Source organism: Dreissena polymorpha, chromosome 11 (assembly GCF_020536995.1).
Source record: "Dreissena polymorpha isolate Duluth1 chromosome 11, UMN_Dpol_1.0, whole genome shotgun sequence".
NCBI classification, from domain to species: domain Eukaryota; kingdom Metazoa; phylum Mollusca; class Bivalvia; order Myida; family Dreissenidae; genus Dreissena; species Dreissena polymorpha.
The window spans coordinates 50,361,113-50,380,300 of NC_068365.1; the positions used below are offsets into that span (position 1 = coordinate 50,361,113).

The 19,188-nt window shown below is 37.3% G+C and overlaps 1 protein-coding gene across 3 annotated transcripts in view; it reads right to left on the reverse strand.

Annotated features, from left to right (window-relative positions):
• LOC127850864 (potassium voltage-gated channel subfamily KQT member 1-like) overlaps positions 1 to 19,188 on the reverse strand; it is a 60,505-nt gene that overhangs the window by 8,670 nt on the left and 32,647 nt on the right. For all 3 annotated transcript variants that reach the window (XM_052384205.1, XM_052384204.1, XM_052384206.1), the window contains exons 4-13: positions 12,829 to 12,955; positions 12,312 to 12,390; positions 10,123 to 10,219; positions 9,022 to 9,150; positions 7,860 to 7,970; positions 7,094 to 7,189; positions 5,565 to 5,793; positions 4,776 to 4,902; positions 1,585 to 1,660; positions 1,134 to 1,228 (exon numbers count right to left, since the gene is read on the reverse strand). In XM_052384205.1, the coding sequence (XP_052240165.1) occupies positions 1,134 to 1,228; positions 1,585 to 1,660; positions 4,776 to 4,902; positions 5,565 to 5,793; positions 7,094 to 7,189; positions 7,860 to 7,970; positions 9,022 to 9,150; positions 10,123 to 10,219; positions 12,312 to 12,390; positions 12,829 to 12,955 (1,166 nt within the window). The remainder of the gene's footprint in view (positions 1 to 1,133; positions 1,229 to 1,584; positions 1,661 to 4,775; positions 4,903 to 5,564; positions 5,794 to 7,093; positions 7,190 to 7,859; positions 7,971 to 9,021; positions 9,151 to 10,122; positions 10,220 to 12,311; positions 12,391 to 12,828; positions 12,956 to 19,188) is intronic.

Genomic DNA, 19,188 nt, shown 5'->3' on the forward strand with positions numbered 1-19,188 from the left:
TATTTGCATGGGTAATTTTATCCTGTCTGCCGAAACGTTCTCAAAGCGGACTAACCGCTTTTAAGTAATTAACATTTACTAATGCAAACCATCTATGATACGTGAGTCTGAACTATCAACTTGTTTTTACTTTTGTTTTGTAAATACGTACATGACTCATAACTATTCGACAAGTGAAGTAATAAACATAAAAGGGTAAATCAATTAAACATAATACGTAGTTTTAAATGTGCAAGGGTGCCATTTTCTATTATTAGCACCACCTCTTTAGCTCGGGCTTTTCTTTAAGAAAAAATACATACACTTTTAATAGAACGAACAGAAATCGAGGTTTTTTAATACTGAAACTTTTATATTTTGAAATCAATGGTTTTATGTCATTAGTGATTTAACTAGGTGGAAATGTGCTCGTTACACCCGCAAAAGCATTGATTTGCTTTTTAAAAATTAACCATTTAAGACCTTGAAAAAGCCAACACGTTTCAAAATTGGTTGTGATTGTATATCTTTGTACATTTGTTGATGAACGCTTTTTCAAGACACGATGGTCAGTTTGGATTTATGAAAACGATGTTCAGCCTTATTTATATAAATGTGTCAAAAAGTTATTGTAGAAACATCTTTAATTCTATGACGTTCTATTAAAACTGCATTATTCAATTCGTAAAAATTGTGCAAAAGTCAGTATTTTTAGAACATATTTTATTGTTTATATAAATCTGAGCCAAGAAGAGTTAATTGCTGTGACGTCACGCTTTAAAATGCAAACGTATGATTTGCCGTAAATCATCACATTATGATTACTAGCGATCGAGTTATTCCGTAAATCCGTAAACAAACATGAAAGTGCAATCGCTTTGCAATTGTAAGACCGGGAAATGATTTGTACAGAAGATGAAAAAAATGAATAAATCAAATATTTAATGTTGGATTAAAGCAGTGTGTGAAAAAAATCCCATTGTTGACACATACTTGAAATAGGCTTTACATTATAAAGAAGCAGTTAATGACTACCATAAATCTGAATATAGTTCTAAATGTTACGGTTATAATACGGTATAATGTAAAACATGTCCTTACTGAGACTGGTTTATGTTCTGCTACAATGTGATTAACTGAATCCTGTTTATTACCTGCGCTGAAGTTCTTTGATCCGCACCATCATGTTCAGATGACCTTGAGAATATTGCTCAATGACGTCACGAACGTCGTACGGTTTGCGCGCTTGCTGAAATGTAACACAGCTATATTTATAGAGTTTACTAATTCAAGATTACTGACGCAAAACCATTTGCATATTATATCGAAGCTCTTTTTCCATGCGCCAATATTTGTTCCAATTTTTTTTAAAGAAGACAGAAATAATTTAATATGTTTTTAACAATGACGTACATCATAACGCTAAACAATTACAGAACATACTTTTTTGCTAACTTTCCAACAAAATACGCTTTCGTGAAACAAGGTGGTGTCATGGCGTGGCTGATATATCTTATCATACAGTAACGATATGACTACTAGATCGTCTAACATTAAGAAAGTATGATAGACCGTGTAGCTCGGGCAAGGAAAACTAAAAAATACCTGAAACTTCCTTCGAGCAACGAAGTATTTAATTTTTCGGAGAACTCTTATAGCTGTTTTATGAGCTTCTGTCAATCTGAAAATAAAATAAAGAAATCTTAAAACAAGATGTGTTTGTGAAACACTATATCCTCCCATAGATTTGACCTTTAACCTTGAATAATGACATTGACCTTGACCTTTCACCACTCAAAATGTGCAGCTCTGTGCGATACACGTGCATGCATAATATCAAATTGCTATCTTCAATATTGCAAAAGTTATGGCCATGGTTAAAGTTTGGCGCAAACAATTTTACAAATAAACCAACAAACAGACAGGGCAAAAACAATATGTCCCCCAGTATAGACTGGAGGACATAAACAACTAATCCAGAAAAATAACAATAACGAAATATTTTTTTACCATTAACTAGTCTTTGAGTTCAGTGAGGTGACCACATTTATGCATAGTGGACTCTCCCATCCTTCTAAATTGGTTCAATTTATTTCCCAATTTAGGGATGTCTAGTATATTTATTTCTATATTTATGATATTTCTTACAGAAATTCCTTTAAGCAAACAGCGCAGAACCAGATGAGACGCCGCCGTATGACCCAGATGAGACGCTGTTTGCCAAGGCCTTTTTTCTAGACGCTAGTCATTAATGGGTTAAGTGCCATGATGATACCTTTCAAGGTTTTGAATAAATATTTTATACGCAATAGGATAATATGGACAAGGTCAATATGTATAACATTTAAGAGTAAGAGTTATAGTTCTAAAAAATTGAAAGCAAGAGTTATTGCACTGCACACCCCCATAATGTGATCTTGCTAACTCAAACGTTTTCTAGTCGATCCATGTTTTTAAATTACAAGATAAGCTCCGCACGAAATACACAAAAGGGTTATAACTCATATACTATGGAAACAGTTCTAAATCGTGTGCACTGCAGATCTTCGTGATGAGATCTACCGACAGCACAGGCTAATCTGGGACGGCACTTTACGCACATGCATTAAACCCCGTTTTCACATAGCACGGCCGAATGTTGTTTTCTAAGTTAAATATAGGGCCTGTTACACATTAACATTCATATATTTAACAATATCTCAATATTAAACAAATATTCCAAAAGTAAAGTCTGACAATAACAAAAAAATAACACATTTAAAATGTTCGTATTATGCTAAAGTACACACACTCTAATTGCTAAATTAGAACGGATTTCAAACACCGTATTTAATCAGCACGCGAGGTCCCAACGGCAAAGCGGGCACTTAATTTTCGCCTACGTAATGCATTAAGGCGGAATATTCAGCCGATGACAGCTAGTTTACAAGTAATTATGGCTTTGTGTGTTTTCCAATGGCAGCAAACTACTGTTTTAGTGAGTCCGACATGTTATATATAGAATGTTGGTTCTGCGGGGCAACCATATTCAAGAATGATCTTTTTGCATAGTAAAGTAAAAGCGATTAGCTTTTGTATAACTAAACCAGAACGGCGATTGAACGCTTGTTATGCTGCAATTGTGCATAATTAAAATACATGTAGACAGAGCCATACGCGTGCACGTCTAGCGTATTTAAGAACAACTATATGGGTCGCGGTCTGAGAAAACGGGGCTTAATGCATGTGCGTTAAGTGTCCGCAAAGGCTAATCAGGGTCAGCCTCAACTGGAGTTTCGTATAGAAGAGACTTCCTTTAATCGAATAATGTCATAAAAGCGGAAAGTGTCGTCCCTGATAAGTCTTTGCGGACTGCACAGGCTAATCTGGGACAACACTTTACGCAATGCATTAAGCACAGTTGTCTCAGAACGCGACTCATATAATACAGTGAAGATTTCGCTTGTGCTTTATGTACCTTGGTTCTGGTGTTCACAACCCAATTACGCTGGTAATACAAATACACAACGATAATATGAATGAAAATGTCTTAATTACCGTTTGTCCAGTACATGCATATATAATCTGAATTGTGAGATTGTCAAACACATCAAGCCAAACATTTTTTCTGTAACATTGTACATCATTGTTTCGTATTTTGTATTTATAGTATCGTTTTCTATAGTATTCTATCGTATCGAATCGCATCATATCTTGTCGTATTGTACTGTAAATACTCAGGCACAAACCCATTGATAATTGCACAGGCTTAAACTACGAATAATCCACGTATTCATGTTATTGTAAAACGGGCTTATACCAACAACTCAATAAACTCCATTAATTGATCAAAAAGAGGCATCTAGCCGCCTCTGTAGCCAGCAGACAAAGAAAAGATTTCTTCCTAATCGCTCATCGTTCCGAGGTACCTGATGTGTTCAATTCCGTTTGAGAATTACCTTTACCGTACACACGAGTTGTAGCAATTACGATAAAAGTACAATTCTTTGCGAATTGCTGTGGACTTAAAGGTGTAACAGTCACTTTGGGATTTAATTTTTCATTTTAGTGATTGCATTATTTGTCAATGTATATTGATTTCTGTGTAAATTAGTTGATGTCTGTTTCAAGCATTGGCAAATATGTAAGGGCTATAGACTCCTGAGATAAACAAAACACTAGAGCTAAACTTTATATTTGCTTCCGTGTATGGTTTAAGATTTAAAGAAAACAACAAATTATTCAATAAAGTTAACCATGTTAACCAGTGAAATGATAAATCAATAATATATTTATTTTCATGCTTTTTTTTAAATATTCACTGCGGTGGATTGACCATAGGTACAACATTGAAGTACAATATATAAGTGCAAGCGCTCGCTTTAAATTGTATTAATCAAATGTCGTGTGTGTTTTTTTGTTGTAAATAAAACATGTTTGGTGTTCTCTTCCTCACACTTTTGATAACTAGTTTTCGATAAATGCGGAAATTAAAAGCTCAGTTGTTTTGCTTTTTTCACCTACCCATCTTAAATTCCAAGTATTCGATTAAAATATATGTAACCCGCCTCTTTGAAAATAGAGCTTAACACATATGCGTACAGTGTTGTCCCAGATTAGCCTGTTCAGTCCGCAAAGGCACGACATGATTAACCGTTTAGTGAGACTTACTTTAACCGTAAAATTCCATAAAAGCGGGGTGTTGTCACTTATTATTATGGTCAGGTATAATACATATTATTTAACAACCCCACCGAGTCTCAATAAGCCCCTTTCTCTGGAGCGTTTCTCTCCATATATATGTACAGGATACGTACACAACCACTTTTTCCGGTTCGTCGAATTCGGCGTCTGTGTCATCAATGTCGTCCCTCCCAAAGTTGAAGCCTATGATACTGGGCCTGTGGCTCCAGAAACTGTCTCGCCTGTGCGACTTTGGTGTGGCTAGGTGCACAAACATATTTATGTGCTTAATATGGACTTAAAATTAGTACAAGCATTAGTGTGTGCCTTAATGCATACCTGTTTTAAGTCTAAACAAAGTGGAACGTTTTCTAAAGAAACGTTCGTCTTAACGGCGACCAGAACAAGGTTTTGTAAATTGGATACTTTTTTATGTGCATGTTAAAATACACTTGTTATTATTATGTGTCTACAAAAAACAAGCCGTGGGCTGAAGAATCTCCAAAATGTTTCAGTTTCTAAATCCGCGTTCTACTGATAATGTCATTTTCTCGTGGCTGTTAATAAAAAAAACTACTTGTTCTTAACACATTTATGCTTAGTGAAATCTCCCATCCTTCTAAATTGGATCAATTTATTTCCAAAATTAGGGATGTCTTGTATACTTATTTCTATATTTATACTATTTCTTACAGACATTCCTTTAAGCAATTAGCGCAGACCCTGATGAGACGCCGCAACATGCGGCGTCTAATCTGGGTCTACGCTGTTTGCCAAGGCATTTTTTCTAGACGCTAGGCATGAATGGGTTTAACACACACGTTAAGATCACAGCATTGTATACAGCATACACTGAAGGTAACTTGTTGTCATCATTTTATTGACAACGTTTATGAAGACTGTCAAATGAAATAAAAGCTTACCCATTTTCTCGTTATCGAAATTTATTGACGAAGACACGCTCTCCCTCGGAACGTGACTGAGGGACCCCGCGTCGAGTCGCGTGCTGAAACGTCGCTTACGTAACGTCAGACTTGCTCGCCGCGCCATGCGGGCCAGGACGGTCTCGTCCGAACTCGTGTCGTGAATGTGTATACGCCAGGTGGCTTCGGATTTTGAAGCGGGTTCGGCAGCGTGAACCCTCCAAAGGCACTTGAAAAAACGATTTGCATAGTGTATTACCTGGCTAGTAATGTGTTCGAACCTTTTCATGCATGAATAGGATTTCCCATTAATGTAGCGCACTTCTCAGCTATTGGCGTAAACATGTGCACTTATGACTGAAAAATGTCTTTGATCGGTTGAGTTTGTCCAGGAAAAGTGTGGCGCCCTACTTTTAATTATGTTTAGGTAACTTTTGTTTCTGTGTAGATTGTCTTGTGGCTTATAGGCTATTGTTAACTAAACTTATGAGAGCTAAGAGCTTTGCCACAGACATAACAGAAGCCCCCTAACGGATTAACGTTGTCTGAGTTAGACAGAATCTCCATTAATTTAATACATAAAGTACATTACATTTATGGCAGGATCCAGATATTATGTTTCTTTTTTTCTGAAACCATAATACCCAGTTGGACAGAATCTCCATTAATTTAATACATAAAGTACATTACATTTATGGCAGGATCCAGATATTATGTTTCTTTTTTTCTGAAACCATAATAACCACACTTTTTGTCTGAAATAACGTTTATGTCCCTTCAGCTACACACCGAGTTTTATGAGTACTTTTTGAGTTATTAAAGAATTCGATTTTTTCCGACGAACACACAATTTGGTGTGACGAAAAAAAAATGGCGTGTATATTCATTTAATGCCTTTTGTATGAACACACCTAGTTTCAGCAACCTTGCTTCGGTACTGTTTAAGTTACCCTTTTATCATGATGTGAGATTTGTTTTAATATTTCTGTTTTTAACGCGACCACATTTTTGTCTGACGAATTAAACTGATATACTTATTCCGAAAATAGCACTCTCTGCCGACATCGGTGTCGCTTTAGTGCATTGTCAATAATCGCAAGACCCTGATTTTTCTTGCAGTTTTCCATTATTTCTGTGACCATAGCAATCAACATTTTGACCCAGAAATAGCATGCATATCTCCATATATCCACATCCCGAGTTTAATCAAACTAGCTGTTCCCAAGATTAACAATTTTCGGTTAGTTTTCACTTATTTCTGTAAAAAACTTGAATAACGTGCATATGCTCCATATGGCGCTCTATCCACGTTCATGAAACTAGCTAATGTACTTCTAAAGTTATCGCAGGATCAAGCTCCGTGCGAGCACACAGACAGATGGACAGACCGGAGGTCAACCTTTTGTCCCTCTGGTGCAATCATTATAAATACCCAACTGGTGTTACTTAAGTTTAAACGCCCGGCGATACATTGTATATCCAGCGTTTTTTTTGTATTCCAGTGTGTCCTATTGTGGTGTATTTCCTACCTGAATGAGAGTAGCGGCCGCCGGGATCTGTCTGTTGAAGTGTTTTTGACGCTGCTTCTGTTGAACTTTCAACGCAAAGCCTGATCCCAGTATACCCTGCACACAAAGTGTCAATGTGACAACATGCGTCTCGCTCTGAGAAAACTGGGCTTACCGGTAGAGGATGTGCGTAAAGTGTCAACCCAGATTAGCCTGTGCAGACCGTGTAGGCTAATCATGGACAGCACTTTCCGCTTCTTTGGAATGTTTCGTTTAGGAAAATGAAGAAAAGTTGAAGCGAAAAGCGTCGTCTCTGGTAAGCCTGTGTGAAATGCACAGGCTAGTTGTGGACGAAGCTTTAAGCACATGCATGAAGCCCAGTTTTTTATAGAACGCGGCTCACATTATGCATAATAAAACAGACGACGTCAAATTGACCAAGACACGTCACGAGGTTTTATTTCTACACAAACAATTCATTTTCACTGGCCAAAACGATGAAAATGTTTAATGTCGATGTAATGATGTTTTTACAAAAATGTACCACTTGCTGAACAATACAACTTTAATAAGAAATAAGAAGTCAGTTAGAAGTAGTTTAACATTAAAGACGAAGTTGTTTGAATTCATTTATTATTTACATTGTGTCTGAATGTGGCAGCATCTAAGATCACTTACAATTATATATCAAATGAGTTAAACAACATTAAATTGGGAAGCGTATACTAAATAAAAACAATAAAAACGCACATTGGTTAACAGGTAATGTATAAAATTGTATATTTACCGCAGGTAGAGCAAAGAAAGATATTGCAAACACAGCAAAACACGAGGCCACAATCTTCCCCATCCACGTCCTCGGCACTTTATCCCCATAACCTATGGTCATCACCGTTATCTGGAAAAAAAACACAATCCGAGCTTGGGATTTAATAAGAGATGCGCTCTGGGAAAATGGGTCTTAATGAATGTGTCGTCTTAGATAAGCCTGTGCAGTCCGTACATGCTAATCAGGGACGAAACGTGTCGTTCCAGATTAGCCTGTGACTGATAAAGGCTTATAACTGATAAACAAATCATATTAATTAAATGAAACCTTATTTGTCTTTAAGTGTTAAACTTTTATCTTAATGTAGCATACAACTTACGAACCAACATCATTATATGAGAGATAATATACCCAATTTAATTACAAAATTTCAGAAAATCGAAAGCTTTAATAACTCAAATTTATCTCAGTTCCTATGTTCTTTGGTATATTTTATATCTTTAAGCTTCGGAAGAATTTTTTATATAAACTATGTATCTTAAGATTGACTTACCAAGCCCCACCAAAGAGCGTCTGCATAGCTACTGAAGGCTTATGTATCTTAAGATTCACTTACCACGCCCCACCAAAGAGCGTCTGCATAGCTACTGAAGGCTTATGTATCTTAAGATTCACTTACCACGCCCCACCAAAGAGCGTCTGCATAGCTACTAAATTCTTATGCTATTAAGATTGCCTTACCTCGCCCTACCTAAGAGCGTCTGCAATGCTACTAAAGTCTTATGCTATTAAGATTGACTTACCACGTCCCACCTAAGAGCGTCTGCATAGCCACTCAAGTTTTATGTATCTTTAGATTGACTTACCACGCCCCACCAATGAGCGTCTTCACAGCTTATCAAGTCTTATGTATCTTAAGATTGACTAACCACGCCCCACCAAAGAGCGTCTGCATAGCTACTTAAGTCTTATGCTATTAGGATTGACTTACCACGCCTCACCAAAGAGCGTCTGCATAGCTACTCAAGTTTTATGTATCTTTATATTGACTTACCACGCCCCACCAAAGAGCGTCTGCATAGCTACTAAAGTCTTATGTATTTTAAGATTGCCTTACCACGCCTCACCAAAGAGCGTCTTCATAGCTTATAAAGTATAATTTATCTTAAGATTGACTTACCACGCCCCACCAAAGAGCGTCTGCATAGCTACTAAAGTCTTGGCTATTCAACTCCCTTTCCGCCAAGTAGACAAAATAAGACGAGAAAATGAGACCAAGGAAACCTATATACAACGTGGTGATCAGTTCCTGAAATAAAATACATACACATTAAACAAATGAAACATATTTAAAACTTGGTAATTCAATTCATGAAAAACCCATTTCATCAATTTTAAACCAAGACAATCTTTGTACGACGTGAAAATCTGTCCCACAAAAATAATTTCTAGGAAACAAACATACAATTTCATTATGAGCTCGTGAAATGAAAAATTATCTAAATGATACACATACCCTGCACTATGATGGAGAAAAACCATCGAGATATGAGCCTATGGAAAGAGTGATATAAAGAAATCGCATCATGTACGATACATAATACTTTATACGATTGTTTGAAGGCAATGTAAAGAAATCCGCCCCTGACTCGTGATGAAAGTGTTGTTACAAAAAATGTTCATGATTGGCAAGTGAAAGCTGTTTATTAGCATGTCAACTTCTCTAACTGACAACTACACGACATCATTAAAGACAAACGTTGCCATGCGCTGAATGCTTACTGAGTCGCGTCATTAGAACAGTCAATGAATGATACAACTCCACACTATGTTTATCAAAATTTTATTTCTTGCAATCGTTCGCATTCTTCTGTTTAGCATAATATTAACATCAGATAACTTTCGGGCTATCATCGCTAAGATAAGTGAAGTATAAAAATATGTAATCACTTTAAATTATATGTGAAATTCAGTGTCTAGCTGAACCCATAAAACTAATGCTTTTGCGATAAACAAGGGTAGATCGTTTTGAATTTCAACCGATTATAAACTCAACGTTGATCTTAAGATAGAGTGTATAAGGCAACAAGAAACACAAATAGTGAACTGCAATAGTTTTTGTGAATGTTGCCCAGAAAAACAGTATCTTAAATTCGAATATGTTATATTAAAATGCTGTCACAATGAATATATTACTTCCCGAATTGGGATAAAGTTTTATCGGTAAAACTGTAATGCAATCAATGTTGTTGCAGAGTTAACCGGGTATTAATGGCCATACCTGTCTGTGCAGGTAAATTACTGAGCCTAACAACCGCCACGTGCCACCTTGACGATCCACGTGGAGCATGCGCAGTATCTGTAGAAACCGCACACCCCTGAACACAGAAAAAACACACAGTAGTATTAGGTATTTTTACTTTGAGGCGCGCAATGTGAACATACGTGTTTTGTTCTGTGAAAATTTGGCAAATGAATGTGCGTTTGGTGTCGTCCAAGATTAGCTTGTGCAGTCCGCACAGGCTTATCAGGGACGCCACTTTCCGCCTAAATTGGATTTTTGCTAAGAAGAGACTTCATTTAAACGAAAAATGTCATTAGAGCGGAAAGTGTCGTCCCTGATTAGCCTGTGCGGATTGCACAGGATAATCTTGAACGACATTTTACGCACATGCATAATGCCCAGTTCTATCAAAACAAGGCTCATATTTTCCCATATGCGGTCAGTGTAGCTCCAGACCAGCACGCGCTTTACCACAGTCTGACCAGGAGCTACCTTGACCGCTGTAATGTCAGGCAGTGGTTAGAGGTCTGAATAAGTAAGGTATAGTTATGATTCGGACTAGAATCTAGAACTATGCTGACCGAATGTTGCATAAGACCCATTTTCGCGTGACGCGGGTCATTTGTTTATTGATATTGTAAAAACCATATTGTCTTTTTAGTTAATAAGATGTAACTTGCATTAATTACAAAAACATGCAACAAATCAAACATCTATACGCGAAAAATCAACTGTTATGTGAACATACTTTGCTAATTATATCCGGGTTATCAGCTAATCATGAACAACAAATTGTCGATTCGTCATACATTTTTTTTATTTTGCAATTTTGGTTAAATTTTCACAAACACTGTATAAATGAGAAGTCAGCGTGCCTAAAATTACGCAATACTTAAATATCTTCCAATTGCGCCATCATCTAATAGGAAGCCATTAGAAAAGCTTAATGTTCGTCCCTGATTGAATTTGCCAGAATTGTATATGATCAGCTGCAATCCGTATGGAGATAAACAGCTGCTGAACGCAATCTCATTGTCCGTAATATCAAGTTGAAAGTCTATAATGCATGCGTTTTGTTTTTGTCATGAAATCAAAACAACAAAAATAGATAAATGTTTTTATCAATTCTTTTGTTTTACATTACTAGATTTAGTTATTGTGTGAGTTGCTTTATTAATTGTAAATACATCCCGTGAAGTAGCAGTGCATTCGAAGTATTTTTAGGTTTTTAGCAAGAACCACTTCTGTGTGAGCGATGGCACACAATAAAACAACAATTGATGTTATGAGGGCATTTTTGGTGAAGTTATTTGTGTGCCTTATCGTATGAACTGATCAAATAAAGCGCAAATCCACGTTACACATTAATTTACTCCAGAGTTTTCCAGATTAACGAATTCTTATCAGTGCAACTAAGGTATTGGATGAGGAACGATAAAAGCGATGCACTTTAGCGCAACCAACGTGGTATTTAATGTCTCAACCGAACATTGAAAGATCGCTGTTGACAGGTTGGAATTATATAAAACAAAACCATCGCTTTTACACCGTTCACTTGACTCAGATGCTAAAGTGCCTATGCCTTTTTCGGACTATAAACGGAAATGTCTAACATCGATGTGTCACGGTTTCTTTATGAGAATCTATTAGAAAATGGCATGTTAAACGTTGGATTTTATTTATTCGGAGAACACTTTAATCATTTAATTTGCAAACAAAGCAACATGTACTATCTGACATGTACGATTTTTTATAATGTAGTACGTGCAAGTAGATCACCAGATGGGTTTGTTATAAGGTAGCAATTTCACTTAACCCTTAAAGCGCTGGAGCTGAATTTTAAAGGCCTTTGCAAACAGTTTGGATCCAGATGAGACGCCACAGAACGTTTGCTATTCTGATAGTATTCTTTGAAAAAAATTCGAAGAAAATGCTAATTTTAGAAATTCAACAGACGACATTTTAGCAGACGACAAATTTCACAGCATGCAAAGGGTTAACGCCTAAACTGGATTTTTTCTATGAAGATACTTCCTTTATACGAAAAATATCATAAAAGCAGAACAGTCGCCCCACATTAGCCTGTGCGGACTACACAGGATAATTTGAGACGACACGTAACGCACATGAATTTAACACAGTTTTCAAAGGACGAGTCTCGTGTAACAAGAGATAACAAGAAGCACCTTATTGCTGACGTCGCGAACACCTGTCCCTCTGAACCAATTAGGAACACGACTATTGACGCTGCAACCACTAGGAAATCTGTAAATGAGAATTGAACTGTCAATTTACATCGTTATTTATCCATTTTAAATGTAGGATATCATTATTAAAGGCTGAAGCCCATATTTTAGGTCATGATAATTTTTGTTGTATTTATAAAGATATGCATGCATACATTTATTAAACCAAATCATTTAATTTATTAAACAGAAAAAATCGACAAACTGCCAAATATAATTATTTAAATAATAGATTGTGTTGATGTGTTTAACACAATGTGCGTAATCGTTATCAGGATAATATTAATTAGCTGCTGGAATACTTTGATATAGTGGGCTAACGAGGAACAGACAGTCTTCGGCATACACGGCGCATACTTTGGAATTGGGTAAATATACTTCACCCATCCGCACATATTGCATTACGTTCATGAATGTTTTTTTTGTCTTGTAAAACACATTATCGCTATATTCTTACCAATAACAGAGATTGGTTTTGTGGCAAATCGAATCCGTCCTCTAATTCCCATGTATTTACTGCGACATCCTGACGACCATAATCTAATGACGTACTCGACGCCGAAAAAGACAACCAGAACTATCTCCTGAAGTGAAAAATTACGACTAATCCATTATTCCTTCGGGTCAAAAATAAAAGCACCAATAGAATAAGTTTGGGTTTTTGCCATCACTGTGCTTTTTAAGGTATACAAAAACTTACACAAGATATCACAGATCGTTCGTATTTTTTAAGACACACACATTGTATAATACTAATACTACTACTACTACTACTACTAATAATAATAATAATAATAATAATTAAATAATAATAATACCGGTAAAAATAACACGGTAATAATAATAATAAAAACAATTTTTAAAATTATTACAAATATAATAATACAATTTAAGCAGTAATACATAATAGGATCTGGCACGAGTTGTCATATCATACAATATCTTATTAAACGCATTCAGGAATTTTGTTAGTAAGCGAGCCTTTGGCGAGCTTACTTACGAATTTCCTGGACTAGTTTAATAAAATATGGTATGATATGACATCGAGTGTCAGAGCTTTTTTATCACATGCTTTTAGATGAGCAAATTAAATAAATATTTTCGCAATCATAGTGATAAATCCCGAGTGTTGTTTACATTTCGTGACGTCATTTGACGTTGCAACCTCATTTCAGCAAAATAACAAAATGCGATTGGTCAATAAACGAAAACTAAGAAAATGAAAACGCTTAAAAATGTTGTATTATACATGTGTAATAAAAAAAAAATATGTAATGGTCGTATTACATGGGAAACAGGGTATAGCATCTGATAAATTAATGGGCGTTACTCGCAAAGAATAACCTGAAATTCTAGACATGGCCAGCTGTTGAGTTTCCGCAGTTAAAGCACATCATTTCACGTTGAACATACTATAGGAAAAGCAGACTTGACAGTACAAGTAGTTCTTTCTGCGTCAATACCCATGGGCATCTAGACCAAAGAAAATCAAATTTAGGATAAATTAGGTGCGAAACATTCTCATTTATCTGTCTATAGTGTCGTACAAATTACTGAAACCTGATTGCAGGACATGATTATATTCTGTGTGACAAAAGCCTTCGGATATGTATATATTTGCGCCGTAATTGTCCTGAAAATGTCTATGGACGCTGCTACATTTTGAGTTCATATTTGTTTTGGTTTTTAAAATAGTGTATGAAGTTACGTATAGGGAGACGTTTTAATCGATTTTTGAACAAACACAAATGTACTTCGCCGAAACGAAATAAATAAATTGACAAATGTCCTGATAAGTAAATTGACAAATGTGCTTATAAGTAAATTGATAAATGTCCTGATATGTAAATTGACAAATTTCCTGATAAGTAAATTAACACATGTCCTGATAAGTGAATTGACAAATGTCATGATAAGTTAATTGACAAATGTTCTGATAAGTAAATTGACAAATGTTCTGATAAGTAAATTGATAAATGCCCTGATAAGAAAATTGACAAATATCCTGATAAGTAAACTTACAAATGTCCCGATAATTAAACTGACAAAAATGTCCTGAAAAGTAAACTGACAAATGTCCTGATAAGTGAATTGACAAATGTCCTGATAAGTAAATTGACAAATTAACTTGATAAATTAACTGACAAATGTCCTGATAAGTAAATGGAGAAGTGTCCTGATAAGTAAAAGGACAAATGTCCTGATAAGTAAATAGACAAATGTCCTGATAAGTAAATGGACAAATGTCCTGATAAGTAAATGGACAAATGTCCTGATAAGAAAATGGACAAATGTCCTGATAAGTAAATGGACAAATGTCCTGATAAGTAAATTGACAAATGTCCTGATAAGTTTATTGACATATGGCCTGATAAGTAAATTGACAAACGTCCTGATAAATAAATTGACAAATTTCCTGATAAGTGAATTGACAAATGTCATGATAAGTTAATTGACAAATGTTCTGATAAAAAAATTACAAATGTTCTGATAAGTAAATTGATAAAGGCCCTGATAAAAAATTGACAAATATCCTGATAAGTAAACTTACAAATGTCCCGACAAGTAAACTGACCAAAATGTCCTGATAAGTAAACTAACAAATGTCCTGATAAGTGAATTGACAAATGTCCTGATAAGTAAATTGACCAATTAACTTGATAAGTTAACTGACAAATGTCCTGATAAGTAAATGGAGAAGTGTCCTGATAAGTAAATGGACAAATGTCCTGATAAGTAAATAGACAAATGTCCTGATAAGTAAATGGACAAATGTCCTGATAAGTAAATGGACACATGTCCTGATAAGAAAATGGACAAACGTCCTGATAAGTAAATGGACAAATGTCATGATAAGTAAATTGACAAATGCCCTGATAAGTTAATTGACATATGGCCTGATAAGTAACTTGACAAATGTCCTGATAAATAAATTGACAAATTCTCTGATAAGTAAATTGACAAATGTCTTGATGAGTATATTGACATATTGCCTGAAAAGTAAATTGACAAATGTCCTGATAAGTAAAAAGACAAATGTCCTGATAAGTAAATTGACAAATGGTCTGATAAGTAAACTGATAAATGTCCTGATAAGTAAAAAGACAAATGTCCTGAAAAGTAAATTGACAAATGTCCTGATAAGTTAATTGACTAATGTTGATACGTAAATTAACAAATGTCCTGATAAGTGAATTGACAAATGTCCTGATAAGTAAATTGCCAAATGTCCTGATAAGTAAATTGACAAATGGCCTGATATGTAAATTGACAAATGTCCTGATAAGTAAATTGACAAATGGTCTGATAAGTAAACTGACAAATGTCCTGATAAGTAAAAAGACAAATGTCCTGAAAAGTAAATTGACAAATGTCCTGATAAGTTAATTGACAAATGTCCTGATAAGTAAATTGACAAATGACCTGATAAGTAAATTGACAAATGTCCTGATAAGTAAATTGACAAATGTCCGTATAAGTAAACTGACAAATGTCCCGATAAGTAAGAAGACAAATGTCCTGAAAAGTAAATTGACAAATGTCCTGATAAGTAAATTGACAAATGTTGTTAAGTAAATTGACAAATTTCTTGATAAGTAAATTGACAAATGTCCTGATAAGTAAAGTGACAAATGATCTGATAAGTAAATTGACAAATGTTCTGCACATTGTTCTTAAAAAGAAGCATTCATGTTTGAAACAGTTTGTGTGTGTGTTTTAAATTGTAATCTAAAATGTAGAACGGTTATTGCAGGGACTTGTTGAATGCCCATAGTACCCTGCACTAATAAATGTTTTATGACTGTATGCAAGTTTTTCTGACGCTCGCTTATAACCGTCATAAATATATTACATTTTCTTTGTATTTTTATTTAAACATTATTGCAACTTATATAGGTTCGAATATGGAATATAAAATTGTGTAAGCACGTCAAACATACACGTTAAATAAATACAACATAAATGAGCCGTGCTCTGTGAAAAGGAAGTTTGATACATGTGCGTAAGTGTCGTCCCAGATTAGCCTTTGCAATTTGTACAGGCTAATCAAGGACGACACTTTCCGCTTCAACTTAATTTTTGCTAAGACGAGACTTTTTTGATACCAAAAAAAATCATTGTGGCGCATGCTAATATGGGACGAAACTTTACGCACGTGCATTGAACTCCTTTTTCACAGAGCACGGCTCATATTAAAGCAGAACACTTCACTTCAGTATGACCTTGACCTCTGAGTAGGAATGCCTGAGTAGTATAGAGTAGATCTAAATGTGCCAGCATTTTAAGCCCAGTGTTCAACAAAAACTTCAAAGAATATGGAGCGGACATAACCAATTTATGGACGGACGGTGGCACATACGGCTAGACGGGAAAAGAGCCTTCCGATAACGCCATAATTCTGATATTTTTCGACTCTGGGCATAATATCTCGTTCTAAACGATGAGTCACTAATACGCGTGTCTCCTTAGGCATGTACGGCGTAATGATACATATGAGTTTATTACATATAATCAAATTCAAGTCATTAATAGGAATGTATCTCTAGGCATGAACGGCTTAATGATACATATAAAATTACATACAACCAAATCCCACGTCGTCTAATGATGTTCTGTTAAGGAGCAAAATCGAAAATATTAAATTGGCCGTATAATTGTTTTTCGACGCAAATCAAGCTAAGGCGAGTATACTATCTAAATATATGAATGTCTAATGAAGCGAATGTGAAAATCTTATATTCAGAAAAGGATTAAGAGAGTAAACTTTTGGGAAAGATGTTAGTAGACTCTATCTTAAAATGACCGAGCAAACGAACGAGAGGGGCAAGATTATATTTTGAACTAGTATAATTTATTAATAAATGTTCACGTTATACGAAAATGTATTCTTGATAATTTCTACCAACATTTGTATTTGTCTACACATATCTCCTCTATATTACACTTGTATTTCTAATTTGAACATACCACGAATGATGAACAATGTAATTAATGACTACAATTTAAGAAACGCGTTAACTAAATCCACAACGTCAACCCACTTATCGAACCAGGGTCTGGTTTAATAAGAGCGACCATGGTCGGGCGACTATGGTTGTACCAGCGAATAATCGTCGTGCGACGATAACCGGGTTTAATAGAGAGCGACGATCGTCAGTCGACCGCGCGTTGTTCGACATACTGTCGAGCGACCGCAGTCCACCTCTCACATTCACGACTGCTCGTCGCTTGACGCTTTGTCGGCACCCAAACCCCGTGCAAGGAGACCCCCAGACAATCTGCGACGGTACCAAGATCGTCTGGGCACCTGTAGGACAATCCCAGACACTCTGCGACGGTTTCAGAAGGTCTCCCAGACCAGCTGGGCACCTGAAGAACACACCCAGACAGTGTGCGACGTTGCCAGTCTCCAAGACTGGTGGACACTCCCAGACAGTCTACGATGGTGCCAAGACCGTCCGGGCACCTGCAGGAGAATCCCAGAATGTGCCAGACAGTGTCCCTGACCTTCGGGGCACCTGCAAGAGACTCTCAGACAGTCGGCGACGATGTCAAGACCGTCTTGGTACCTGAAGACTGTCTCCCAGACCGTCGGCGCACCGGCAGGAGACTCGCACACGGCGCCAGAAATATACCAGACCGTCGGGGCACAAGCAGGAGACTCTCAGACAGTCTGCGACGGTGACAAGACCGACAGGGCACCTGCAGAAGACTCCAAGACGGTGCAAGAAATTCTCAAAGATTGTCGGGGCAACTGCAAGAGACTCTCAGACAGACGGCGACGATGCCAAGACAGTGTGGTCACCAGCCGGATACTCACAGACAGTCTCCCAGACCGGTGGGGCACCTGCAGGGACTCCAATACAGTCTGCGTCGGTGCCAAGACCGTCTGGACAGCTGCAGGAGACTCACCGACAGTCTGCGATGTTGCCAAGTACGTCTGGGCACCTGCAATCGATTCCCAGACAGTCTGCGACGGTGCCATAACCGTCCTGGTACTTGCAGGAGACTCTCAGACGGTGTCAGACAGTCTCCCAGACCGTCGGGGCACCTGCAGGAGACTCCAAGACAGTCTGCGACGGTGCAAAGACCGTCTGGACACCTGCAGGAGATTCTTAAATAGGCTTCGACAGAGTGAGAGACTGTCGGGTGCTGTTACAGACTGTCTGGGAGTCTCTTGAAGTTGCACAGAAAGTCTAGCACGTCGCAGAATGTATGGGAGTCTCTTTCATGTGCCCCGCCGGTTTGCGAGACTGTCTGGCCCCATCGCAGACAGTCTGGGAATCTCCTGTATGTGTTCTTACGGTCTTGACACCGTCGCAGATTGTCTGGGGGTCTCCTGCAGGTGCCCCTCCGGTCTGAGAGACTGTCTTGCACCGTCAAAGACTTCTGAAAGTCTCCTGCAGGTGCCGAGACGGTATTTGCACCGTCGCAGACCGTCTTTGAGTATCCTGCTGGTGACTAGACTAGGTCTTCGCACCGTAGCAGACTGTCTGGGATTCTCCTGAAGGTGCCCTGACGGTCTAGGAGACTTATGGCACCGTCTGGAAGTCTCCTGCAGCTGCTCAGACGGTCCTGGTACCGTCGAAGACTGTCTACGAGTCTCTTGTGGGTGGCTTGCCGGTCTGGGAGATTTTCTGGCAGCGTCGCAGACTGTCTGAGAATCTCCTGCATGTGCCCAGAAAGCATTGGCACCGTCACAGACTGTCTGGGAGTCTCCTACTGGTGCCCAGACGGTCTTGGCACCGTCGCACACTGTCTCGGAGTCTCATGCAGGTGCCCCGCTGTTTTTAAAGACTGTCATGCACCGTCGCAG